Source organism: Leptodactylus fuscus, chromosome 5 (assembly GCF_031893055.1).
Source record: "Leptodactylus fuscus isolate aLepFus1 chromosome 5, aLepFus1.hap2, whole genome shotgun sequence".
NCBI classification, from domain to species: domain Eukaryota; kingdom Metazoa; phylum Chordata; class Amphibia; order Anura; family Leptodactylidae; genus Leptodactylus; species Leptodactylus fuscus.
This window is the reverse complement of record NC_134269.1, coordinates 115,640,261-115,665,325: the sequence shown is the minus strand read 5'-3', so window position 1 is coordinate 115,665,325 and position 25,065 is coordinate 115,640,261. Positions and strand designations below refer to the sequence as shown.

At 37.7% G+C, this 25,065-nt stretch overlaps 1 protein-coding gene across 7 annotated transcripts in view; it reads right to left on the bottom strand.

Moving 5' to 3' along the window:
* The window catches only part of MAGI2 (membrane associated guanylate kinase, WW and PDZ domain containing 2), a 674,896-nt gene that overhangs the window by 78,633 nt on the left and 571,198 nt on the right, over positions 1-25,065 (bottom strand). For 4 of the 7 annotated variants that reach the window (XM_075274083.1, XM_075274089.1, XM_075274088.1 and 1 more), the window contains 4 exons: positions 20,301-20,332; positions 19,957-20,146; positions 9,224-9,265; positions 7,645-7,736 (listed from right to left, as the gene is read on the bottom strand). In XM_075274083.1, coding sequence (XP_075130184.1) covers positions 7,645-7,736; positions 9,224-9,265; positions 19,957-20,146; positions 20,301-20,332 — 356 coding nt within the window. The remainder of the gene's footprint in view (positions 1-7,644; positions 7,737-9,223; positions 9,266-19,956; positions 20,147-20,300; positions 20,333-25,065) is intronic. The other 3 variants (XM_075274084.1, XM_075274085.1, XM_075274086.1) reach the window with 3 other exon arrangements.

Here is a 25,065-nt window from a genome sequence, read left to right as displayed (position 1 = left end):
ATCAAAGTAGAATTTCCTATTACTGTAAATACCTAAATTTGTGTTTGAAGCTCACAAATGTAAAATCAAAGTACAGTACATGCATTCACACTACCATCGGTATCTGACAGGTAGTGTCCGCTGCTAATGTCCATTCAGAATCTTGCACGGACATTAGCAGCGAACACTAGCTGTGTCCGTGATATTTTGCATTAATTTAAATGGACATTGGGTGCGTTGTTTTACACTCCGTGCCTGTCCTTAACTGTCCGTTCCCAAAGATGTCCGACTTTTCAAGCGGACAGCAAAACCCGACACGTAGATTTTTTCTGTTCACTTGAAAAGTCGGACATCTTTAAGATCACCCCTATAATCTATGCCAGAGTTGTTAAAAAGGCAACTTACTTTTTCTCACACATTAAGATCCTATATAATTAGAAATAGACTTAAAATGTCTTTTTATTTCATAAATCAATAGTGCAGATGAAAGTAAACTTAAAACAAAATCTAAAAGAAAGCACTGGTTTATTTCTATATTTTCTTATGTTCTCATTACTCTTTGCAGTACACAGACAGATCAGTTTACAATGGAGGGGATAGAGGGGAAGAGAGGAGGAGCAAAAGAGTAACATAGGACAGAGAGAGAGCATCTAATGAGTCATTTACCTCACAGCAGAGCTGGACGATAGCATACCTGATAATCCAGCTCTGATTTTTTTTAAAAAAAGCAAAATAAACACACAAAAAAAACCCAGTTACTGTATAGTGCAGAGGAGACTCTTATGTACCAGCAGCTCTGCTACTCCTCCTCTCTCCCCTTACTATTTCTACTGTCTGCTGTTAAAAGCTAAGCAGCTATGTCAAGTCCATACACAGGAGGGTAATAGGCAAAGAGGCATCATATACGTTATCGTCTGCACTACTGATTTCTAACAAAAGAAAGCTTTAATAGTTTAAGTACGCTTTCGGGGGGTTAACCTGGTGTTAAATAAAGTTTAAAAAAAAGCCAAAAAACATGTTCAATAGAGATGAGCAAACAGTGAAATGTTCGAAGTTTGATTCAAGTAGCCGCTCAATACTCGACTGTTCGATCGAACATCGAACTCCATTATAGTCTATGGGGAATAAATACTCATTTAGGGGGAAACCAATATTCGACTCAGGAGGGTCACCAAGTCCAGTATGACACCCCAGGAAATGATGCCAACACCCTGGAATGCAACTGCGACAGCAGGGGAAGCATGCCTGGGGGCATCTAACATGCCCAAGTCACTGTATTATGTCGGGATCCCTGTCAGCTTGCGATATACAGAAGCTGAATTTTTCCCATAGGAGTGCATTGACCAGTGTTGATTGGCCAAATGCTATACAGAGTACAGCATTCGGCCAATCAACACTGGTTCTGCCGGAGACTCGTCTGTGAGGAGGCGGAGTCTAAGATCAGACCAGAATGGAGACTGCTGTGGACCGATCTTAGACTCCGCCTCCTCCGGCAGAACCAGCGTTGATTGGCCGAATGCTGTACTCTGTATGGCATTCGGCCCATCAACGCTGGTCAATGCATTCCTATGCCGAGACGTAGCAATGCTGGCCATGCGCTCAGCTCGGCTACACCAGAGATGCAGCCGAGCTGAGCGCACGGCCAGCACTGCTGCACCGGAGATGTGAACCCTGCTGCACACTCAGCTCTGCTGCATCAGCACATCTTGAACAGCCTGATATCCGATCGAACATGTACTCGATCGAACGCTGTTCGCTCATCTCTAATGTTCAAATATCCTATATGGTTATTTCTAGTTAAAGGCTTTATCCAAGGTTATGAATTGTAGGTCTATGAATTGTGCCTAGCACTGCAGATTATTCTGATTACCATAAAGGGGGTTGAATGGCAGTACCATATACAGCTTATGAACAAAACAAACATTGTTTCTGGGCAAATCTCCACAGTTTTTCCAAATCCTGTACAATCCCTTTAGTGAAGGGAGGTCCCCTATTACAAGAAAAAAACGTACTGGAAAATACCCTAAGGGTCCATTCACACGGAGTAAACACGCTCTCATTTTGGCAAAATACATGTGTAAAGAATACACGTATAAAAATAAGACTCCCATTGACTTCAATGACATTTTACACATGTATTTTGACGTGTTTTTTTTTTTTTTTTTTTTTTTTACACGTGTAAAAAAAAATGTCATTGAAGTCAATGGGAGTCTTATTTTTACACGTGTATTTTGCCAAAATGAGCACGCGTTTAATCCGTGTGAATGGACCCTAATAAAGGACTGCCCAAATTGAGTATCTCTTTACACTTCTTTTAGTAATGGTTAGCAGATCTACAAGATATATACCTGTTTGAAAGGGATTGATTTTGGCTGTTCATGTAAAAGATCAATTACATATTTTTATCAGAAATGGTAGAGGCTTTGCTAAATAATAAAATATCTTTATTTCAAAGTACAATGTGTGAATACTGTTCCTTGTTAGCAGGACATTTGTGTAAGATGAACACTGTGTTCACTCAGAGCCATGCTGCCATTTAAATCACCAAGGGAAGGCAACAAATGTGCGGTAGTTACCATGTTCGGAGTGGAGGTGACAACATAGAAACAGCATGTATAACATTTCAGGATTTAGGCAATGGTGTTCTCACACTGGGGATTCCAGCGCCAAGCTTGTACAAGAATCATACATCAAATATGCAGTAAAAATATTACAGGCGTTCTCATATTCTCATAGTTCTGAAGCCAGTGTGGGATAAAACATTCTCTTACGTATGTTCCAAGCTGAGATCTTTTTAAAATGTTTCTGCCTCAAAATCTTCAACAATGGAACTTCAAACATTACAAACCCAGCAAAGCATTAGTGTTATACTTTTAGAACTTCTTTTGCTCTAAAGATAAATTTAAACATTTTACATGCTGGGAAACATTTGCAGAATAAGGAAAATGGTCCTTGAGTAACATTCTTTGCCGCAAATGTTTATGTTTAAATTTATAGGTATACTGGAATGAACTACACATTTATGAATAATAAATCTTTATTATCAACATCATGCTTATGAAAGAAATGGAAATAGACAGCTATACTACTCAAGGTTAAGCCATATGTCTTGGCTCATTGTATACAGATAATATATATTTATCTATGGCGTGCATCCCTACATTGTGAAAATGTAGCAATTTGGCAAAAAAACAACACTGCTATTCATATTACCGGCAAAGTGGATGGGATTCTGGATAATCCCTTCCACACATTGCAGAAAAAAATCCACAGCATACAAAGTTGTGGTTTCAAAAACACTTGCATTTTTGAAAATCGCAGCATGTCAATTATACCTATGGAAACACTGGCATTTTCTGTATAGTGTGAGAAGGCGACAGGCAGAGTTCTGGGGTCACGGAATACCTTCCCCAAATTCCTGACTTATGTGTGGTCCAGGGTAGGTCTGGAGTAGGGTTTAGCCCCAGGTGAGGGTTATAGGCTCGTTACTGGGCCATAAAAGCCTGCACTTCACAGCAGATCCTGGGAGCGAGAGGAAGTGCCTGGGTCTGTCCTGACACTGAGAGCCTGCTTATGGTACAATGTTTTGGTTGATTCATGTGGCTGGTAGTAAGCCACACATACCATTAGTATTTTCTGTTTAATTAGTGTTCAGAACAGCAGGTTTTCTTTTGCCTTTTCGCCTGAAGTTAAGGCTGTGTTTTATTTTGCTTATCCTGTGCCTGACGTAAAGTTTTAATTATTTTATAAGTTTTGCTGCAAGATTTGTGTCGCTGTCTCTGACTGGTTGGGTCTGCATCACTGCTTCTATTGAGCTACCTTCCCAATAGGTATATTAGGGGCAGAAAGTCAGCAGAGGAAAACTCTTTGGACTTGCTGTGAAAAATGCTGTGGAAAAACCACTATGAATTTTAGCAGCGGTCTTTCCTACAGTGTTTTGGTTTTTCTGCAGCCTGCTACGTGGGGTCTTAGTATGTTCCCTTTATAGGGATCCTATCTTTGAATACCTTTTTTTCCTCCTAACACGTAGGAATAGCCTTAAGGCTACCGCAGCGCTTTTAAGAGAAAGTTCACAGAGTTTTCCTCTGCAGACTTTCTCTTAACATTAAATCTACAGGAAAGCCGCCCGTGGTACTGTAGATATAATTGATATGCTGCAATTTGAAAAGCTGCAACGGCTTTGCAAATTGCAGCGTGTCCGCACTGCGTTTTTTTCCGCAAAGTGGGCATGGGATTCGCATGAATCCCATCCACTTTGCCTGCACTGTACGTCTCCGCTGCGGGCAAATCGCTGCGTTTACGTGGGGCCCCGGCCTAAGACTATTATTCTTCTACCTTTTGATGTCTTCTCTGCACCACCGTTTGGTAGAAATCCGGGTTTTCTTCAGTTTGCAAATGAGTTCTCAAACAGCACAGGGGGTGTACCCAATAGTGCGAGAGAAATCTCCAGTGACGCTTCTATCTTCTTCTGGAAAGGCCTCTTCCTGTGTCTTCTTCCGTCCTGGGTTTCAATCTTCTAGAGGTTGTCATTAGGGGCACTGGATCACTGTCATTTTTCTGAAAAGCCTAGTAGCAGCCCCTTAGCCTCAAATAGGAAACATCATTTGGATTATGAAAATGCTAACCAAACAATCACCTAAATGAAATATAACTGTGTATATTGTGTAGCCACATCAGTCATTCACCAAGTGTTAGACATTAAACTTTTTTTTAATTTTTTTATATCACATAGCATTCTGTTATATGCCCAGTAACATTGGAGGTCTTGTACCATACAATTGTCTACTGAGTTTTGCTGATCCTGGGAGGGGAAACTTGACGTAAAGATAATAACTTTATTTGGTATCTTTGCCCTGATGGAGGGAATACACCATAACAATTTGTCCGTACATTTAAAATAGTGTGAAATACAACATTCACTTCATTGCTATAAGCACAGTCACAAAGATTACAACCTACCCGCCTTTTTAGTATAAAGCATTTGGATCTAATAAATGGAAATCTGTAGAACCAAAATACATTCAACAGTAAGAGTGGTGTGTAGATCACATATCCAGTGGACTTTCATTTCACAGATAAAACTCCAGAATAGGTCTTTTAATCCACACTCCTCAAATTCATACTCTTTAAGCTGATCCCTTCAAAGGAAATGCTGCCAAGCTGAATGTATCATTGCATATATTAGAGGAATAATGATGCCTCAAATTGTATTGAGTCTTTAAGGTAATTCTGAAAACATTCATGCCCACTGCACTGCACACATTTACACCCTCCTGACTGTCACGGCGATGAACCTGCAGGGCTGTCGGGGTGCAGTAAAATGCTAAATGGATGTAGTCTCACTAGATTTTACTGCACTGCTGATTGTTTAACATTTTAGATTGTATTTAGAATCATAATGCTACAGTTTTCCACAACATTTCACCATGTCTGTACCGTCCATTTGTAAAGCCCGCAGTAAAGATTAAAGTCTGTCTCCATTTGCTATACAATGTCTCTCCACCATTACCCTGCAGTGCACAGATGGTACATAACTCAGTTTTTCGTATTCATACAATTTTCCTTCTTGTGATTACTGTTTTATGTCCTGAAGCTCCGTGATCTGTATACTCTTTATCTGCTTCCTGTTGACTGAGTAGGACGCACTGAAATAAGTGCGTCTAAGATGGGGCGGTATTTTAGCCCTATAACAGATAGCATTACCGCTTCAGTGCTCAAATAGTACTGTAGGCAACCTGAGCAGAACTGCCTGAAAAATAAATTATGGCAGGGGGCTACAGAAAGGCGAATATACAATTTCGGAAGAAGGCGCGGTGAAGATCTTATTCCAGAAGATGATGGAGGCGGCACTGGAGAGTTCTCTCGCATCATTGGGGACGCCCCCAGTGTAGTTTGAGCGCTGAGGCCCGCCCCCAGTGCTGGGAAAGAACTCATTTACATACTGAGGAAAAAACGGGATTTTAGGCGAACGGTGGAGCGGAGAAGACAACGAAAGGTAGGAGAAGAATAGCCTTTCTTAAGGCTATTCCGATGTGTTAGGGAGAAAAAAAAAAAAGTGATTGAATAATAGGATCCCTTTAATGGTGCTCCAAGTTGTGAGATGAAAATCTTATAATAACATCATCATCATCATCATATATAACATCATCAAGCTTAACATCTGGAAGGATCAAAATGTTGCCCATAATGGTTTTGAGGATGGAATAAGCAATGATATAATTTGAATTATGAATTTTGGTCTTTTTCTTTCAATGCTATTGGAGAGTCCAAGTTAGGAATCTGAGATCCTTGCTCCCTCCACCACTGAAACACTAGCCCTGATTTATTAGTTTCTTTGTGTACATGGCATGAAAAGGATCAACATATTTGCTGCCAGCTGGCACACATTTTCCCTCAAGGAGCACCTGCAGAAGAATGGTGCACCTCATTTATAAGAAGATGCGCCCTTCATCATATATAAGGTGCACCTTCCACAAGCCCTGGAGCTAAGACGACTGGCGTGAGTAATGCCAGTCTTCATAAAGCTGCCCTACTGTGCTGCTATATGGAATAGTGGAACAACAAGTCACATCCATTTCATCTTATCAATATCTGTTCTGTTACAGTAGTAAGCAAAAGTATTTAATGGGAAGTTGTGGAGTGGCACATTTTCTTCTTTACCACTGAAAACATATGTTATATAGTATATAATAATGAGGTTGTTTATGTAACATGTCTAACATTATCTCTCTCTATTCCACACTACTCTTTTAAGCTGTAGGCTGCGCTGTTCCTTTAAGAAGCTCTAATCCTTGCAGTATGTTCCTAGTGAATCTTCAGCATCTTTGGGCTATTCCAGGCATCTTCCTCCCCAGGGAGGTGCCTGATGAAAAAGGACTCATCTTCATAGATCTTAAGAAGGTGCTTTGATGTGCTTCTGCATATCTGATACACTTGTGCCTCATGGCCAGTTTTCTGACTAAGTCCCTGCCTGCTAGTCTCTGCTCTGCCTGATAACTGTCTCTGACCTTGGCTTGTCTATGACTACTGCACCCGAGTTGCCTGCTCTGACTATCTGCTTTTCTGACAATGCACAAATTCTGCATGCCACTGACCTCTTGCTTGTTTCTGAACTACTTTTTCAGCCGAACCCTGGTGCCATGCAGTGCTGTCTCTTGGCCCTAGGCCGGCTGTCACCAATGTCACAGTCCATGGGTGACATAGCGAGTCCCCGTCCAGCTGACTGCTACACACACGCACATATATTTTGGTGACAAGCAGTTACTATACCAACTATGCATATCAGTCTGAGTCCAAAGAAATAGGCAAGCAATATTGACTTCTATGTGGCTATACAGTAACTTGGGTTATAGATGCAGCTTTGAACAAGGTATCTTTCTGTGATATGAAAAAAAAGTCAGGACTTTTGTTCACTAGAGATTAACTTGAAGAACCTTTTGACAAAATATATCTATGACAAAATAATAGATACATATTACATTATTAAAAAAAAAATAATTGCACAATATAACTATTAAAATAGTTGTAAAAAGCTCATACAGTAAGTTTTCATGCAGTCCCAGCATTTGCAACAGACAAGTACAAATATAACTAGAGAATTTTGTAAACAACATTTCAGCAACCATTGGAGCATCCATGGTGTACAGTCAAGTGCAAAGAACTTACAGGCTGGCCAGGTTCATCTCCTCCAAGTATTCTAAAACCAAATCCTGACTCTTGCCGTCGAAGGTGAACATCCAATTCCTTATAATCCGGTCCTGTTGGGACATGAATAAGATAGGCTTTAATAAAAATAGAAATAATATTAGTAATGACGATAACATGAGTGCAGATGGAACCAGCACTGAATACACAATATTCAGAAATTAGCCTTATTGTGTAGTAATGATGAATGGCTCATGGCTATTATTAATTTCGACATGGATCACAACATAACAAATGAAAGGCAAACACTAAAGGACCATGCTAAAGTAACAGAGATAATGTTATTTACCACATTAATCATATTACATGCTACGAAGGGAAGGTTAGTCTCATGATAACTGAAATGTTCACTGTCAGACATACTTAAAACAGAAGCGGCATAATAAAGATCATGTTTTATTCTCACTGGTATTGTCAGAGTGGGAAGTTCAATGCTAATGTCAAGTAGAAAATATGACGCAACACTATAAATAACCTCTGGTGTGAAGTTTTGCCGGCTGACTGTGAAATAAGCTGCACTATGTACTCAGTGATTTACTACAAGATAGACGTTTCCATCTGTAGCATTGAAAGCATCTCAAAATCAATTGCTTATGGCGGAAACATACTTCTATGAAATCAATCATATGGTTCCAGTACCTGTACGATAGTACGCTATGCTATAAATGATCGCTTTATGTATCTGACAAAGTGTATGCACTTATTTAACTAATGTAATTATACATTTGGCATTGTTGAGTGATGACATGCTTGATGCTCTGTCACACTATCTCAAGCATGTATTCACTGGCACAGACATGTCTACATTAAGTTTTTAGGTTTTTTTTTTTTTGTTTTTTTTTACAGCATAGCATGCCTTTTTATCCTCATTTAATGACTGTCTAACAGAGATACCATGTTGCTGTGCTGTTTCTAATGTATTAATGTGAGAATAGCTTAGCTCTTAACCAGTTCTTAAAGGTAACCACCAAAAATTAAACCACAGGAGAACAAAGTAATCTCATATTCATATTTGGAACTGCAGAACCTGTCCTGAGTTTTGCCCTGGGCTCAAGTTCTCATTACACAGATGTGTGGTAATTTATGGCAGTGTGTATGGGGCCATAGAAAATAATGGGACAGTGAGCTAACCATTAAAATCACAGTAAGCAGATGGACAAAGCACAAGGTTGGGTGCATGGAGCCTTAAATGGCTCTGGAATGACTGGTACAGATGTAGCCCCTTCTGTCTGCTTTCACATAATCCATGTATCTGTTATTTTCGGACCCTCCTTAACTTTTCAGTTCTTCAGAAGAGGTTTGGCTTCTTTGTGAATATTTAGGTGATACAGATGTTAGTGTAACTTAAAAAATAAGGGGGGTGGGGGAAGTCTAAATTCACAAAATGAGCTGGTATTTAGTGACATGTTATTAACCAAGACAAGATGAGACATTGACAGACGCTTTATTTGTTCCAGAGAAGTGGTTACAGTATGTATTTCCACAAGGACACAAAACAATGGACACATTACACAGGACAATGAGGACTATGAATACTTGCCAGCAGGATCCGATCTGAAACCAGGTCTGGGTGGCACTTGCTCTGAATAGGAAGATGAGGAATTTTCATAAGAAAAGATGAAAGACTTGTGTATCAGTTGTGCATCATTCGTACATGTAAATTGTGTGTAACGAAGGCATAAATAAAAACAATATATCTTTGTACGTATGGATGTATTATCACATATTAAGATGTATCCATTAGAAGAAATGATTATTCATGTCTAAAATACACATTGTCTACTTACACTTCATTAGTTGATAACCTGTCATCTTAGAAATACACTAAAGAAAAAGTGCAAATCCCATATCAAATTCTGTGCCAGCCAAGTGCTATTTTTCTGTCTCCCATTCATTTCAATGGGAGTTGTTAGGTTGAATCCACCCGAAGCTTCAGCATGACACTTATTTTTTTCCGCTATTTGAGCATCTGCATCACATTGAAATGAATGGAGGATTCCAGGTGAAATTTGGAGCCAATTTTGAGGTCACATCAAAATTAGTTCCAAACTCCTCAAACAGTGACTTTTTTTTAAATTTTTTTTTTTATGTAGATTGTGAGCCCCACATAGAGCTCACAATGTACATTTTTCCCTATCAGTATGTCTTTTTTTGGAATATGGGATGGAAATCCATGCAAACACGGGGAGAACATACAAACTCCTTGCAGATGATTTTTTGCCCATGGCGGGATTTGAACACCAGGACTCCAGCGCTGCAAGGCTGCAGTGCTAACCACTGAGCCACCGTGTGGCCCCCAAACAGTGACTTTGAGTATCTCATACTGGAATATTTGTGTTACTGAACTTGAAATAAATCAGGTTTGGCTTACATAAAGGGATTTATGCCCCGCTTACAAAGCAACAAAAAGGAGTTCCAACAGTCTGGCGGCTTGGCTCTTTCATTCCTCTCCCTAAGAGAGAACCTCTGTTTTGGTGGGGCAACATATTACGGTTTTACTCAGTACAATGCAGTCATCTGATTCAGAAGATGGCACTAGCATCAATATATATTTAAAAAAACTGACCTCCAAAAGTAACTTCATTTGACTTTACACAAAATGCATAATAACAAGTTTCCCCACGCTAAATAAATATATATCTAAGAGCAAATTAAATCTAAAAAGGTTCCAGAGATCCAGATACAAGTCAGCCAATAAGGAGCTCTGTTTTCTGATCCGTAAGCAAAGAGAAATTAAAGATAATTCTAATTCAAGTATAAAATTATTTATAATGTGACGGAGACACTTGTCAAAAGTCGTGGCTGCTATATTGGTAATACTTGTATTTTTTTACATATTGTGATGCTATTTATTTTCATCTGGGGAATATACCCCTTACATAGTGTGGGCCAGATAAAAGCATTTTATTTTGCTGGTATATCTATCTTTAACTGAAGCTGAACAGGGTATTGTTACTTTATATTGCTGCTACATTTGACTTGTCAGCTGGCACAGTCCACTTTGGATTTTTTTTGCATATTTGCACTATATAAATATGAAATTCATGTCATTTCATTTGATCGTGCACCTTTACATGTTTAGTTGTTATCAACTCTCTTTTTTTTTTTTTTTTTTTTTTTTTTTAGTCTAGTAGTGGCTACTGAAGGAACAGGAAATATCTAGGAAGCTCTTAGATTTTTCCCTCCTGCTCAATCTATTCCTGGCTGGCTCAAAATCTGCAACAACAACAACAAAAAACAAAACAAAACAGATTTTCCGTAACTTTGGGCCTTAGGCCTAGTTCATATCTTTGTTCGGTATTCCATTCAGGGAGTCCGTGTGGTGTCCACATGAATCATGTGGAGAGAAAATTACTGCAAGCACCATTTTTCTCTCTGCACGATTCGTGCGGACACTGCAAGGAAAACACACAACCCCATTATAGTCTATGGAGTCCGGGTGGTTTCTCTGCTCACCACTTTTTAATGCATTCAGTATTCCATTTGGGGGGGTCCCTAAGTGAACTCCCTGAACAGAATACTGAACGCAGATGTGAACAAGGCCTTAGCCTTAAGTTGGCTAACAAGTATTTTATTTTGGAAGGTTCCACAGAAAACCGTTATTCAAGAATTGCAATGTAAGGCATTAATTCATTTCACTATATTTTGAAGTGAATGTAAACTTAGAAAAAGCTAATTATATATATATATATATATATATATATATATATATATATATATATATATATATTGTGATCCGATGGCTGGTCAGGTAATGTAGGGCATGTACGTCTCACCCAGACTACTCAGGTGGGTGAGATGAGAAAACTCCAGAAAGAACATTTCTCAGCAGATAACTATTGTCTGCAGAGGATTATTTCAGAGTTCCAGTTACTGGGCTGGATTTTTAGGAATGGCAGGTAGCTTGGTAGTGGGACCTGTCATTCCACCCCCCTCCAGTTCACACTTTGGGGATTTTCCAGCAGCGACGCAGCTGCAGAGAGTCTCCTCGTCATGGAGGATTAAGAAGTCAGCTCCAGCAGCAGACTTTGGCAGAGCTTAGCTGGAGTGCCAAACAGAGAGGTTGTTTTTTTGGAGCTGTGTCCTGAATTATTCAACTGGCTTTTCATTTCTGCTATTATAGGTGAGGTAACCTATTTTATGTTTAGTTAGAGCCTAGCCGGGCAGACCCCAGATCCTGACATATTATTTATATTCATATATATATATATATATATATATATATATATATATATATATATATATATATATATATACACACACCTGCTTAAAGTGTAACTAAACTTTAAGACAGCCTTTAATTTCTGGCAGTATTTGTGTCATTATGTCATTAATACATTTTATAATATACTTTATTACTATGTTTTGGATCCTTTCTGTGAAATCCTTCATTTCTTTGCTCTTTCCCCTTGTATTGAGAGCTGTTTCTGCCTCTCACTGAATGTTACTGTGTATGGTGTAGGGTCTTGGTAATATGTTGAGAAAATGGGGGAGGGGAAATCACTTCAAACAGTTATATCTCTGACAACATCAATGTAAAAACTTGCTTTTGATGTCATATGAAAGAGGAGGTTCTCTTCTTTCATATGACACTTAGTTTGCAGTGTTATCTGAATCATTACCAGAGATTCAGGATTAGGCTACTTCTATACAGCTATATAACATTTATGATCTAAAAATCACAATCCCGACTGTGTTTTCAAACAGTGAAACCTCTGGAAATAATTTAGAGAACATTACAGCTCTAGGTGGAAACAAGTTCTCAATACAGAAACAAGGGAAAGAGTGAAAAAATGCAGAGAGGATTCAAAATTTATGGCACAATTATGACCCCCCCCCCAAAAAAAAAAAAAAATTCTCCAAAAGTTTAGTTACGCTTTAAATTAAATAAAACCTAACTTTTTTTTAAGCTATGATTTTTGGAAATTTACTTTTTCAGATTCTATCTCCTGGAGGGATGTTTTAAAACTATTAGACAAAGCTATCATGTGTAGAAATATTTAATTAGATTGGGGACCCCAAATCCATTGTGACCGAAAATATGGAACATGCACTCTAATTGGACAAACTAAATTTCTTTCCCTTCTTATAATTCTTACTTATAGATACTTAGTGAGTAAATTAACACTTTGGTGCAGGTAGTGGTTTGGGATGAATAGATCGATAGACAGTCTAATATACTAAACGTTTCAATTTCTGACTATTTTCTAGATCTGTACACAGGTCAGCAGAAAGAAAAATTAACCCTGACAATAGAATTGAAATGCAAAGATTTACTGGAAAAATCTTCCACGGATACAATAAAAGTTTTCTAAATAATCCAGGGAAGCATGCTAAAGCAATTCCAGTGACAATGAGAGCACAGGAACTGAGACAGGTTATTTTTTGTTGTTGTTTTTAGTCAAATTAGTGAAGAATTATTACACTATATTTAACCTTGAATTAAATGTTAGGAAAATATATATGTTCTTAAATAGCAGATATCATTAATTATTCATAGACATTTTCCTACACAAACAATACTGAGATCCAATGATTATATTTGCTAGCACTTAATACAAGTAACCCTAGAAAGTCTGCATTTTTCTTCCAGGAGAATCACATCACCATCATTCTAGGACAAGCTGCACAAGTTTCTTTCCAAAATGCCTTGGAGCATTACATTACAAAGGCTGTTACTGAACTGTCAGCCTAACTTAAGAATGTACCGTATGGGTCAAGGAAACAGGCCAACAGCTCTGATTTATAGGTTTGTACTACATTTCAAGGAAATACTACTGATAGGAATTTATTATACTAATACCTTAGGTTTTAATATAAAATGACTGGAAAGGTTTGAACCTTTGTGACCAAAATATTACTTCTGGAAGACTATGATCGCATGTGTCAGATTTATTACAAGAAATTGAACTGACAAAAACCATCACATATCACTGAATGGAGGTATTTTTGTGATGTGTGCACGGATTTCTTTAAAGGGGCTCTATCAGCAAAATTATGCCGTATGAGCCTCACATTAGCCCCCCACTAATCTTATTTTAAAAGCTCCCCCTGTTTTTAAATAATACCCTAAAACAGATTATAAAATCACACTTACTCGTGCACAGTGGGTGGTTTGTGCACTGGTGGACATCATCTTGCTGTCACGCCTTCCTCTTCTTTCTTCTTCCAGAGACGTCCTCCTTTCCTCGCTCTTCCACGCCTTGATCTGCTTTTCTTCCGGAATGAAGAAGTTCGCAAGCGTAGAACAGAACAAGAATGGTGCTGGAGCTTGCACAGTAGCGCTCCAGAGGGATTGATACTGCGCACACGCGGGATTTGCACACAACCCACCAGAAGAAAAGAAGATCAAGGCGTGGAAGAGCGAAGACAGGAGGACATGGCTGGAAGAAGAAAGAAGAGGAAGGCGTGACAGCAAATTTCTATTGCTGAAATCAGTTACTTTGCAGCATTTCTTCCACAACTGCCTCAAACTTTTGTTTTCATATTCTAATAAATGATGAAAAAATCTGCTCCACACAAAATAACTCAGGTAAATCAGCACATTGCTGTCAAATTAATTGAAGAGGACATCCTAAGCACCTCATTAAAACATAGGAAAATTGTAATTAAAGGAGTTGGCCACTTTTAGACCAATATTGAGAGACAAATGTTTTCATATAATGTTTTTCAAATATACTTTCTGCCCATGGTCATGTGATATACAGTCCATAGTCATGTGATAAACACACAGGTGCACAGTTCATTATACAGCACTGTAATCAGACATCTGCCTGGTAAGGAGCTGTGCACTTGTGTGCACATCACATGACCATGAACCGTAAATCACATGACCATGATCAGAATTGTATCCACTACAAGTAGCAGAATGAATGACAGCAACTGGAGATCTAGAAAATCATGAGGAATTTATACAGAAAATATATTGGACTCTCAATAATGGTCTGAAAGTGGCCAACCCCTTTAAGATCACATTATAGACTGATTATTTTATACAGATAAGTAATGTTAGATGCTATATCACAAATATTACTTTGCTTTACAACTATTTTATTTGCAATGCAAATTCATCTATTAAAAAGCCCAACTGCCTACACAACATCACTATGGTGTCCATTGGAGGCCAGGTTTGATAGACTTTTCTCTAATGCTCTTTAGCAGCAGACATTAGATGCCAACTGTGAGCTTTTCCTATCTGTAGTTTAGCTTAATAACAAAAGCAACAACAACAAAAAAAAATCATACATCGTAGGGAAAGGAAAATCAATGTTGTTTTCTCCATAGAAATTAGTTTAGTAGTGCGGCTCGGCTGCAGTTTCTAACACCTCATCTGAGAGTGTATGATTGATGTCTCACTTAGAAAGATTCTGGCAGTAGTGCATTCACCTAAACTAATGCCAGCGACCGCAGCACTTAATGACATGCCAGCACGCTTTCATTCAATAATGATTAATAGTCCCGGACTTCAAACGTTACAAAAAACTCTGATTATAAAAGTAATCAGATACATGCGGAATAAGTAGATTGATTTCATTTCAACTGACTACTCAAAGTAGAATCTTGTCAAACAGCCAGGGCTAGCTTATTTCTTCTGGGAAGAAGCTCGCTGTTCAACCATACTGTATATGTACATATGCAGCAAAGAGTGGAATATGTTGCATACCCTATGTTCGAAAAAACATTTGGACACACATTTACTTATAGCTCTTTTTACTTTGCAGACAAAACAAATTAACCACTTCAGTACTGGGCCAATTTGTGGCTCCGGACCAGACAGTTTTTTTTTTTTTTTATTTGCGGTTTTGAGGGCTGTAACATTTTTATCATTTCTGTTATTCAACTAATTTCTGTGTCTTTTCTCTGTGACACACAGGACTTTATTTTTATGTTATTTTTACATGCTGTAATTTTTTTTTTTTTTTTTTATGTCCGGGAAAATATAAACATAAGAGGAGGGAAAAAGTGTGTTTTTCACATTTAATTTTTTTTAAATTTAATAACACAGCATGCTAATAAAAAACTTTTTACAATAGTTTACTTTCAGTTACGGTAATTTTTATTTTGTATGGTGTTTTGGGGGATGGGTTAGAACCTTTAATTTTATTTATGGTTTGAATTATTTAATTTTATTTTTTTTTCTATTTTTTTTTTTTAATTTTTTTCAGATTGGGTCTCCATAAGGTCATAAATAGAGCTTTGGGGGCCTCTAGTTACAGGTTTTTTTTTTTTTGTGGCGCAGGTTGATTACATTTAGCCCTAGTTGCAGGAGGAATACAGCCTGCTACCCATTCTATAGAGCTGATTTGGGTCCTGTAGGGGCCAGCAGATCACCGGGTCAGAGGGCAGCCGCTTCATGATAGCGCCCATAGTAGTATATACAGTGCTCACTGAGCGCTGTATACACAGCAATCGGGAAGGCAGGGAAGGTAATAATCCTTCCCTTACTTCTCTCTGGGAGTTCCAGCTGAAGTTATAGCTGGCTCCCCATTTCAGCAGCTGCACAATTTTGTGCAGCTGCTGAAATCTGCTTGGATGTACTGGTATGTCCTTGCAAAGCAATTGATGGTCAGGAACTGGTTAAGGAAAAAGTATAGCAAAAAATCCAGATAAAAGTAAAAAAAAATCCCACTAAAAAATAAAAATATAATAAAACCAATGAGGATCTCTGCAAGTGTTACTGTTTTTAGTGTTATGCTCTGTGTTCCTTTACTTAAAGGGGTAATCCTATCTCAAGGATTCTATCTATATTGGTAGCTTATGTAAACCGAAGACTTTTCCTATATATATTGCTTTAGAAACGTTGCTTTGTTTGCCTGCTATGTGAACTTATTTCTCCCATTGTTTACACAGCATTTCCATAATGCTGAACTTGTGTGACAGGACAAGTGATGTCACTCACTGCTCTCATTGGTATCTACAGCTCTGCAGGACAATCAGTTCAGCTAATTGCAGTTTGCTGATAAAGCCCTCTCTGTTATCTCTCTATGTAAACACATATAACACTGAGTCCTTCTTTAGTAGCATATTATCTGATCTGCATTTATATTAGATTTCTAGTAATCATAAGTATTGTGATACTTCATAGTGTCCTGTTCAGCAAGTTGGGAGGAGAGAGGGGGTACAGGAAGTGAGAAGAAGTGAGAAGAGACAGCAGGCAAAGCTGCTGAAACAGGGGAATGGGAAAACCCCTTCAACAGTAGTTTCTATATATCTGCCCTAATATGCACCTCATTTGTGTCATGAAGAGTAGTCATATATTTTATGTAGTAGAGAGTCATATGAGGACCTTACAATTTTAAAGACCTATAAGTTACTGCTGCACCCCCTTAGGTATCCTTGTAATTTGCATATTGAACATATTCAGAAATCTGAAATTATTTCACACTTCTTCTTAATGAAACCCACTGACTTGCGAGTATTCCAGTTTTTTCTCGTAAGACAAGTAGTTTGTTTTAAATGACAAATCTAAAATTTCAACTGGTAGCAGATAAGGACGAGTTCACACCAGCACACGGTCTCTGCTTTGCAGGTTTCCGTCTTCTGCCCGAGAAACTGGACAGGAGACGTTAACCCAGCTGTCCATTTTTAAACCCATTCACTTGAATGGGTTTGCAAAGTGACCACCCGTGAATTACTTGTGCCTCTTCGCGGCAAAACCTTTTTTTTTTTTTTCAACCGGATGCAAACTGTCCGACTGTGTGTCCGGTTAAACAAAATGGTTTTGCCATGGATATGCACAAGACACTCACGGGCGATCACTTAGAAACCCATTCAAGTGAATAGTTTTGAAAACTGACCGCTGGGTTTACATCTCCTGTCCAGTTTCTTGGGCAGAAGATGGAAATCTGCAAAGCGGAGACTGGACACAGGTGTGAACCAGCCCAAAGGGAAAATTCAATGTCAGTTGCACCATCTTTCAGTACCAACTTTATAAAATATAAAGACTGAGAGTTCTCAGTAGCTGATACCTTTTAATGCCTAACAAAAAATGATGACATATTGCAACCTTTCAGAATGACTTGATTCCTTCATCAGGCTGGTATAACACAATATCCTCTGGTTAATACGGTACAAAGATACATTTTTCTTACCAACTTTATGATAATGGCAACCAATTATATACCTGGTTCTATGACATCACACTTGCACTACTACAGGACACCAGTGACTGTCTCTACTGTCACTAAAATCATATGTTCTGTCTCTTTGAAACTCAATGAGGGGAATTTATCATTGCATCTATGCTAGTTTTATGGTGTAGATGGATGCAACACATCTCCTGTTCTGAGTCTTGCTTGCCACTTTCTGTGATGGTGGGCAAGGAGGGCCATGGTTGGGATGCCTTAGCCATTCATATTTATTTTAATGCACGCCTATTATACAGGGACTCTATGCCAGTTCCTAACTGGTGTTGACCTTCATTCTGGCATACGGCATACGTCTGCTTTATTGAGGCTGAAGCCTCTTGATGATTCAAATGTGCCTTGTGCCGTATAAAATGCCAGTCTTGATAATTCTGTCCGATTCTTTCAAAAACTGGACAGTTTGTGTTTCTGCCATCTACTAACCTATCTAAACCAGATATTTCTATCTCTTTCTGTAATCTTACCATAACTCCTGGGACGCATGCCTGCTGTGTCAATATGTGGTGTGCAAGAAAGGTCAGAGTCAAATATAACTCTCACTTGCATATTTCTATTACTTGCATCCCAAAAACATTCACAGAATCTGTCCTTTCTTTCATTATGGAAACCTAAAAAGCCCTTATTGTTGCTCTTATCTTGACTACTGACTCACCCACAAATCCCCTCACAGTGCTACACCTCCCTACATCTCCTTCCTTGTCTCTGTCACCTTAGTCACCCCCTATGTTCTGTCAATGACCTTAGACCTGCATTTTCTGTTATCCAAACAGCCGAATCTGGTCTCTAAGACTTTACTTGAGCTGCAGTGTTTCTCTGGAATGATCTGCCGTGAACAATCAATATATTCAGTTTCAAATAAGTCCTAAAACATATTTTTAGGGAGGCTTATCAGGCTACCTTATTATATTTTACTACATGTATTCACACAAAGCTATTCTTTAAAATTGTTCATTAGAATCTTGTCCTCCAAGCAATTGGTACCTATACATTCACAGAAGCTGCCCAGTAACTGGCTTATACTATCATTTGCATGACTTGACCATTGTACCAAACAGGTATTTTTACCCTTTATATCATCATATTTTCTCATAGATTGTAAGATCTTATGAGCAGGGCTCTTATCCCTATTGTTTGATATACTAGTTATTATGTCACATTGTAATGACTAATATTGTTTTAGGGAGGACAAAGTACATTTATATTTTTCCATAAAAATCAAATCTAATACAAAAAAAAAATAAAATATGTTACTCAAGAACAAAATTATAGTTCATATAAGAAATGGTATACTGTGCATTTTAAACATATTTCAAATCAGATTTAAGCATTGTATAGAACTAGTGAGTATTCTTTGCGGTCTGCTAATGGTACATTCTTCAGTCTGGAGAAACTTATAAAGTATAGGTATAATCTAAATTTTTATAGACTTTACCATAGTCTCCCCAGTGAATACCATCCATCTATTCAGCCACAGTTGCTGGAAATTTTTTTGACAGATGCCAATTTCCTCTAGAAAAATCAGCTAGTATTAGGTGGGTTGTCTGTATGAGATAAACCCTTTATGTGAATAAGAAAGATTTTTCATAGGTCTTTCTGATGTTCTCATCAGTTCACCATACTAATAACAATGAAATAAACGTTGACATTAAAGATGGTAGCACATCATATGTCTATCAAATTTCACTAGTTCCTGATGATCTTGGGATGGGGATTTGAAACTCTCGCTGTACTAGTAGCATTACATATCCGCCACTGAATACTCTGTAGCTCCTTGCCTCAACATTTCTTGGCGTTCCAGTAAAGTAAATCAAATCTTTGTTGAGGAAAGCAACCAGTAAAAGGGATTGCTGTAACATGACGCCATTTCCTTAGTTATTAGCAACTCAAACTAAAGCAATAATACGTCTGCATTTACTACTAGCAATCGGCAGTAAAAAAAATAGCCTCCATTGCACATGCAAATACATGCTGGCAAAGACCAAATTGCAAAAAGTTTGAATTTTTTTTTTTAATCAGAATATATTTAATTTTTTTAAATTAATATTTAAATAAAAATATATATAAATTTTCACAGACATATTTCTGTGCAGCTGTAGGCTATTTTTAATACAGAAATAATTGTACTTACGCCTACTTTCATAGATTGCTCTTGATTTCTCATAGAGTTCGTAAGGGTCAGGTTTTCTTGGATCAAAGGCATCTGTAGAATCAGGAAATGAACTTCTATGTAGCGTAGGTGGATAGGGAAGATTTGGTGGTAGCGATGGCGCTGATAAACTAGTCTGGGGACTTCCTTGATTTTCCCACCGTTCTACCATCTGCAAAATAAGAATTTCTTATTCGTTTAAATTCTTAATGATTTAGTAAAATGCATTTATTAATTAAAACCATCAAACATTAGCACCTTCTCATGGGCTGCCAAAATCCCTAAGAGACCAAGTAAATAATTCAAATAAATAAAAAATTACTCACAGGCTTGGAACTTTTCCATGGAGAGAAGAAACCTGAAAACAATACGAGAGTAACACTATTAGTTCTAATAATTATTGGTAGGATCACTATTACTTACAAATAATGTGTATATAATCATTTTAACTGAAAAAATACAGGGGCACAATACAAAAGAAGAATGATAGCAGTATGACAGTGACATTTACAGATGATTATTTAAAGAACGTAAATAATATCATTTGTTCAATAACAAAACTATGGTCAAATAACCCAAAGCAAAGAGAACCAAAAAGAAACACTATGTCTATAGAAATGCTGCTCTTCCAGTGTCTTCTCGTACTCAAACTCACCAGCTGTGACGTCCCGAATTTAATGCACCCATTGTCCTCAGCGGCATCAGGAAGGGATCCTGGGACGTCACAGGTAGTGATGTCACATGCCCTTCGCTGAGGCCACTAATTGGCCTCAGCAGTCACATGCAGAGGAGACTTCTGCTAGAAGACAACAATTGACTGTCAGGGCCCGACTGCGCTGGGAGGCACCAAAGCTCCAGGAAAAGGGGAGTATGATTTATTTATTTATTTTTTTAATTTCACCTCCTCCGGCCTATTTAAATGTAAAATTTCTATCTGGACAACCTCTTTAAGGTCTTAGACTCCCTATTAAACATTCACCACAGTGAAGCATATTAAACCAGTAACACAGATTGATAATGGAACGTCTTTTTCCCCATGAAAATATATGCTTGCATTGCTGAGATCATCATTTTCACAATATTCAAATGAGCAATCTTTAGCACTGAGAATAGCTATGTTGCTTCAAAATGCTACGCCCTACAATGCTGTAATACCCCAAAATGAACACAAGAACACAGGGCCAGGAGAAATGTAATTTCTTTATTCTTTTACTTGTTACCCTATTGAAAGTTTTACCCTATTTCTCAATGTGTACTTGAGTGTTATGTACTTGTGAGAACGATGAGGGAGGGTCACTTAAGATAGTTATATCTCAGGCATTATAAAACATAGAAACTTGTTTCTTGTGTCATATGAAAGAAGAGATTTCATATTGTCTAGGGTGAAAATATCCCCACTGCATATAAATATCCCAATGCTCACAATATTTTCACCCAGTGATAGCTCTAGAAAAAGTATAAAAGCAACTTAGTGTCACATTAAAGATGAGACTCTCTTCTTGCATACAACACCAGAAACAAGTTTCTACATTTTAAAATGCATGAGACATAACAGTTTGATGTGACCTCCACTCTTATTTTCTCATCATTATATAAACAGGCCCGTACTCTGTATACAACAAGATGTAGGGTACAGGTCTCAATATGGAACCAATGAAAATAAAGAAATGCAGGATTTCACAGAAAGGAACCAACGTTTACTAAAGTACATTACAAAATGTTATTAATGGCACATGTTGCCAGAAAACCAAAAGTTGGTTCAAACTTTATTTATAATTTAATTTAAGGCCAAATATTAATTAAAAAAAATGAAAACTGCTTCCTGCTCCATAATTTAACTTGCAGCTTGTGCTGTCTGGAACTTGTGACAGGCAGGCACTAAGCCATGACATAATTAGGTCTGCCGCACCAAGCCTGAGATACCACAGACCAGATGGACCTGCCCTGAGTAAATCAGGCTAGGTACTTTTTAAGTCAACATTTATATGTGGGACAATTAAGGGGCATTGTTCTATGGGAATATGGGAATATTATACAATCTGGGGGTCACTACAGGAGCCTCAAACTGTGTGGTGTCCAGTAAGGGGGACAACAGATTACAAGGGGAGGCATTATACGATGCAGTACACAAACAAGGGTACGAGTACCATGTGGGGACACAAAGGGACTGGATGGAAACAGAGTTATATGGCGGAATTAGGTGCATGGTTGTACACAAACATTTGCTGCAGACTGAGCCATGCTCTTTACAAATTCTACATAAGTCTAAAGACAAATGTGTAAGATGCAGATTTTATTGCAGATTTCATTCCTCAAATTAAAAAGAGTAAAAAAATTTGAGAAAATTGACATACTGCAGACATTAAAAAGTAAGCACAGTAGATCTATTTACTTGCAGAAAACATCTGTATTGTGCACCTTTGTAGTGTAGTACACAACTGATTTTGCACTAGTAAATCCATGCATAAAATCTGCTGCCGATATTGTTGCATTGCTAATGCTATAATCACTCATTATTATTTGTGGTAATCAAAAAATAGAAAGTATTGCATTGTGGTGAAAAAACATAAAAACTAACATTTACCAGTTCAGGCATACATTTTCAATTAGTACTCCACCAAGATATATGAAACATTGTACTGTATACATTAGTGCAATATTTGGAAAAGAAGCCTGCTTTATGCTTGTTTTCATTAATAGCATCTAGCTGATATAGTTAAAAGACTCGTTTCTTTCAAAGACCTTAGCCTCACTACAGCTCTTTCCCAACCTTTCATACAACTTCTACTGACTGAATGACTGAGGATGGAGGTCAGCAACAAGGTTCAGAATAACCAAATAGCCTGTTATTATACTGTAAAGTCTTTATATAAACTGGTGCTTTTTGAAGAGATGATGATTCAGAAGTACCAGGTGCCATGTTCACCTATTGTTGGTAATGTCTGTTGTCATCTATCACAGGATGGCAGCGACGAACATTAACAGTAGCAGAGTAATGGATACAGACTGAGCCACCTCCATCTGTGTCCATTTACATTGACTCTAATGTAAACATCATCAGCATGATGGACACTGTCTTTCCTCATGTTTGTTTACTTTCGTAACAGAAGACACTTGCATGCATGACCTTTCCTTCCATCAGAAAAGTAAAAAACATTAGGGTGAATCCAGACATTCCCCCTGACAGAAGATGAAAGCTACTGACATTAAATATCGGTAGTGTGAACCTACCTACAAGGATGCACTGGTAAAATCATGGTATAATATGATGTTCTATGAATTATACTAAAACCCTCTGTTGCAGTGGTGCAAGATAACCAACTTTGAATAAACTCCAGCAGTACTGACAACACTCAACAAAGTTAATGCCAATTTTTCTTTAAAAGTTGGTCATCTTGAGCCACTTACCTTGAAATATCTGGAAACAGAGGAAAGGGCCAACATGGACACATCTTCATGTAATTTTTCAATAGCTGATGACTATTATCACAACAATTGTAGCAAATACTTTAGAGAAGAAAGAAGTAGAACTGTATTTTGCCATCATCAAAACAATTATTCCTTCGCAAATATCCCTATAAACTCAGACCAAAAAATGGAATACTTATTTCTAAATATCCAAAATTATTGGTGTCAAAGTTTTCATATACACAGTAAATCTAGTTTAAGAACTATAGCACATTAATACACCACTTAGAGAATGGGCTATACTGGTCTGTTCATCTTCTGACCTATAGTAGCTTCTTCACAGTTGTGTAAACCACATACATATTGAATGACTGCAACTTTTAAAGACTATTTATACGGATTTTTTTTTTTTTTTTTTCAGTTACATGCAATAATAATGTGAGACTTCGCAAGACGCTAGGCCTATATTAAGAATTTTCTACCATTTTGTATTTACAGCTCAAATTCAAAGATATGTATCTATACAGTGAAAAAAAAACAAAACTGAAAAAACCTGCAAACTTAATTCTGCACTCATACCCCTTCCATGTTTTTCCTCTGTTTTGGTAGCATAGATTTGGACACTTAGCATGAAGTGACAAATAGGTGGAAGTGTGACTGCATGATCAAGCTATGCAGGGTTTGCATTTTCTAAATATGGCAACAATTAGGTATATGTTTGTAGACAAAAAAGCAATAGGATATTTGTAATCAAGTCTATTTGCAAACTTGCTTAAATTTTTTACTTTAGATGCATTATGCTATGTTCACATCTGTGCCGGTGTGTCCATTGTTCTGGTTCGTTGGAGGACCAGAGCAATGGACCCCTAAAATAGCAGACACTAATGGGATCTGACTGGTGTCCGTTCTTTTAAAACTGAAACCACTGGACTTGCAGGGACAGGAACATAGCTTTACGTTCAGGAACTTCCTTTAAAGCAAATCTCTACAGCTGTAGCAATGTCGCTGTAACCACACAGAGAACAAAAGTATACAATCAGAAAATAAACACGGTATAGAACAAAAACAGTAGGTTTCATAGTAGGTTTCATAATTTCATAGGTTTCACTGGTAGAAAGTAGGTAAAAAAAAACTCCACAAAAAAACTGTTATATAACAGCCAGTGCTTTCTGCTGACTGGGTTTACACGGTTTCTCAGTTTTTCTTTAGTCCAGTGACTTCAAGGATTAAATAAATAAATAAATAAAATAATGATGTCAGGACTGCACTGATCAAGACCAAATCTAAACCTCCACGTTAAAATTTCTATAGCGCCATTTAATGTATTTTATCATGGCTGGTAACAAGGTCCAGTTGGCAATGCTATGATCGGTTTCCTACAGTTTTCAGTATAAAACGAACCATTGAGACACAGAAATTGAGTTCTGCTACTTGAGATGTCTGGGTCAGAGTAACACTCAACCTTTATGCCTCTGCTACTGAACTAATGACATGAATGAAAGCAATAAATATTGTGTAACCGTAAAAGTGCTTAGATTGGCTGTTTTTGTCTCTTGCTAAGGTCATAGGCAGTTTTAGAGTGACCCACAGCATCTATCTCTGCTATTAGTTGACTTTAGCCTTATTTGGACTTACACCTTTAAGATACTGCCTTTATTCTGAAATTGCTGCTTATTACATGTC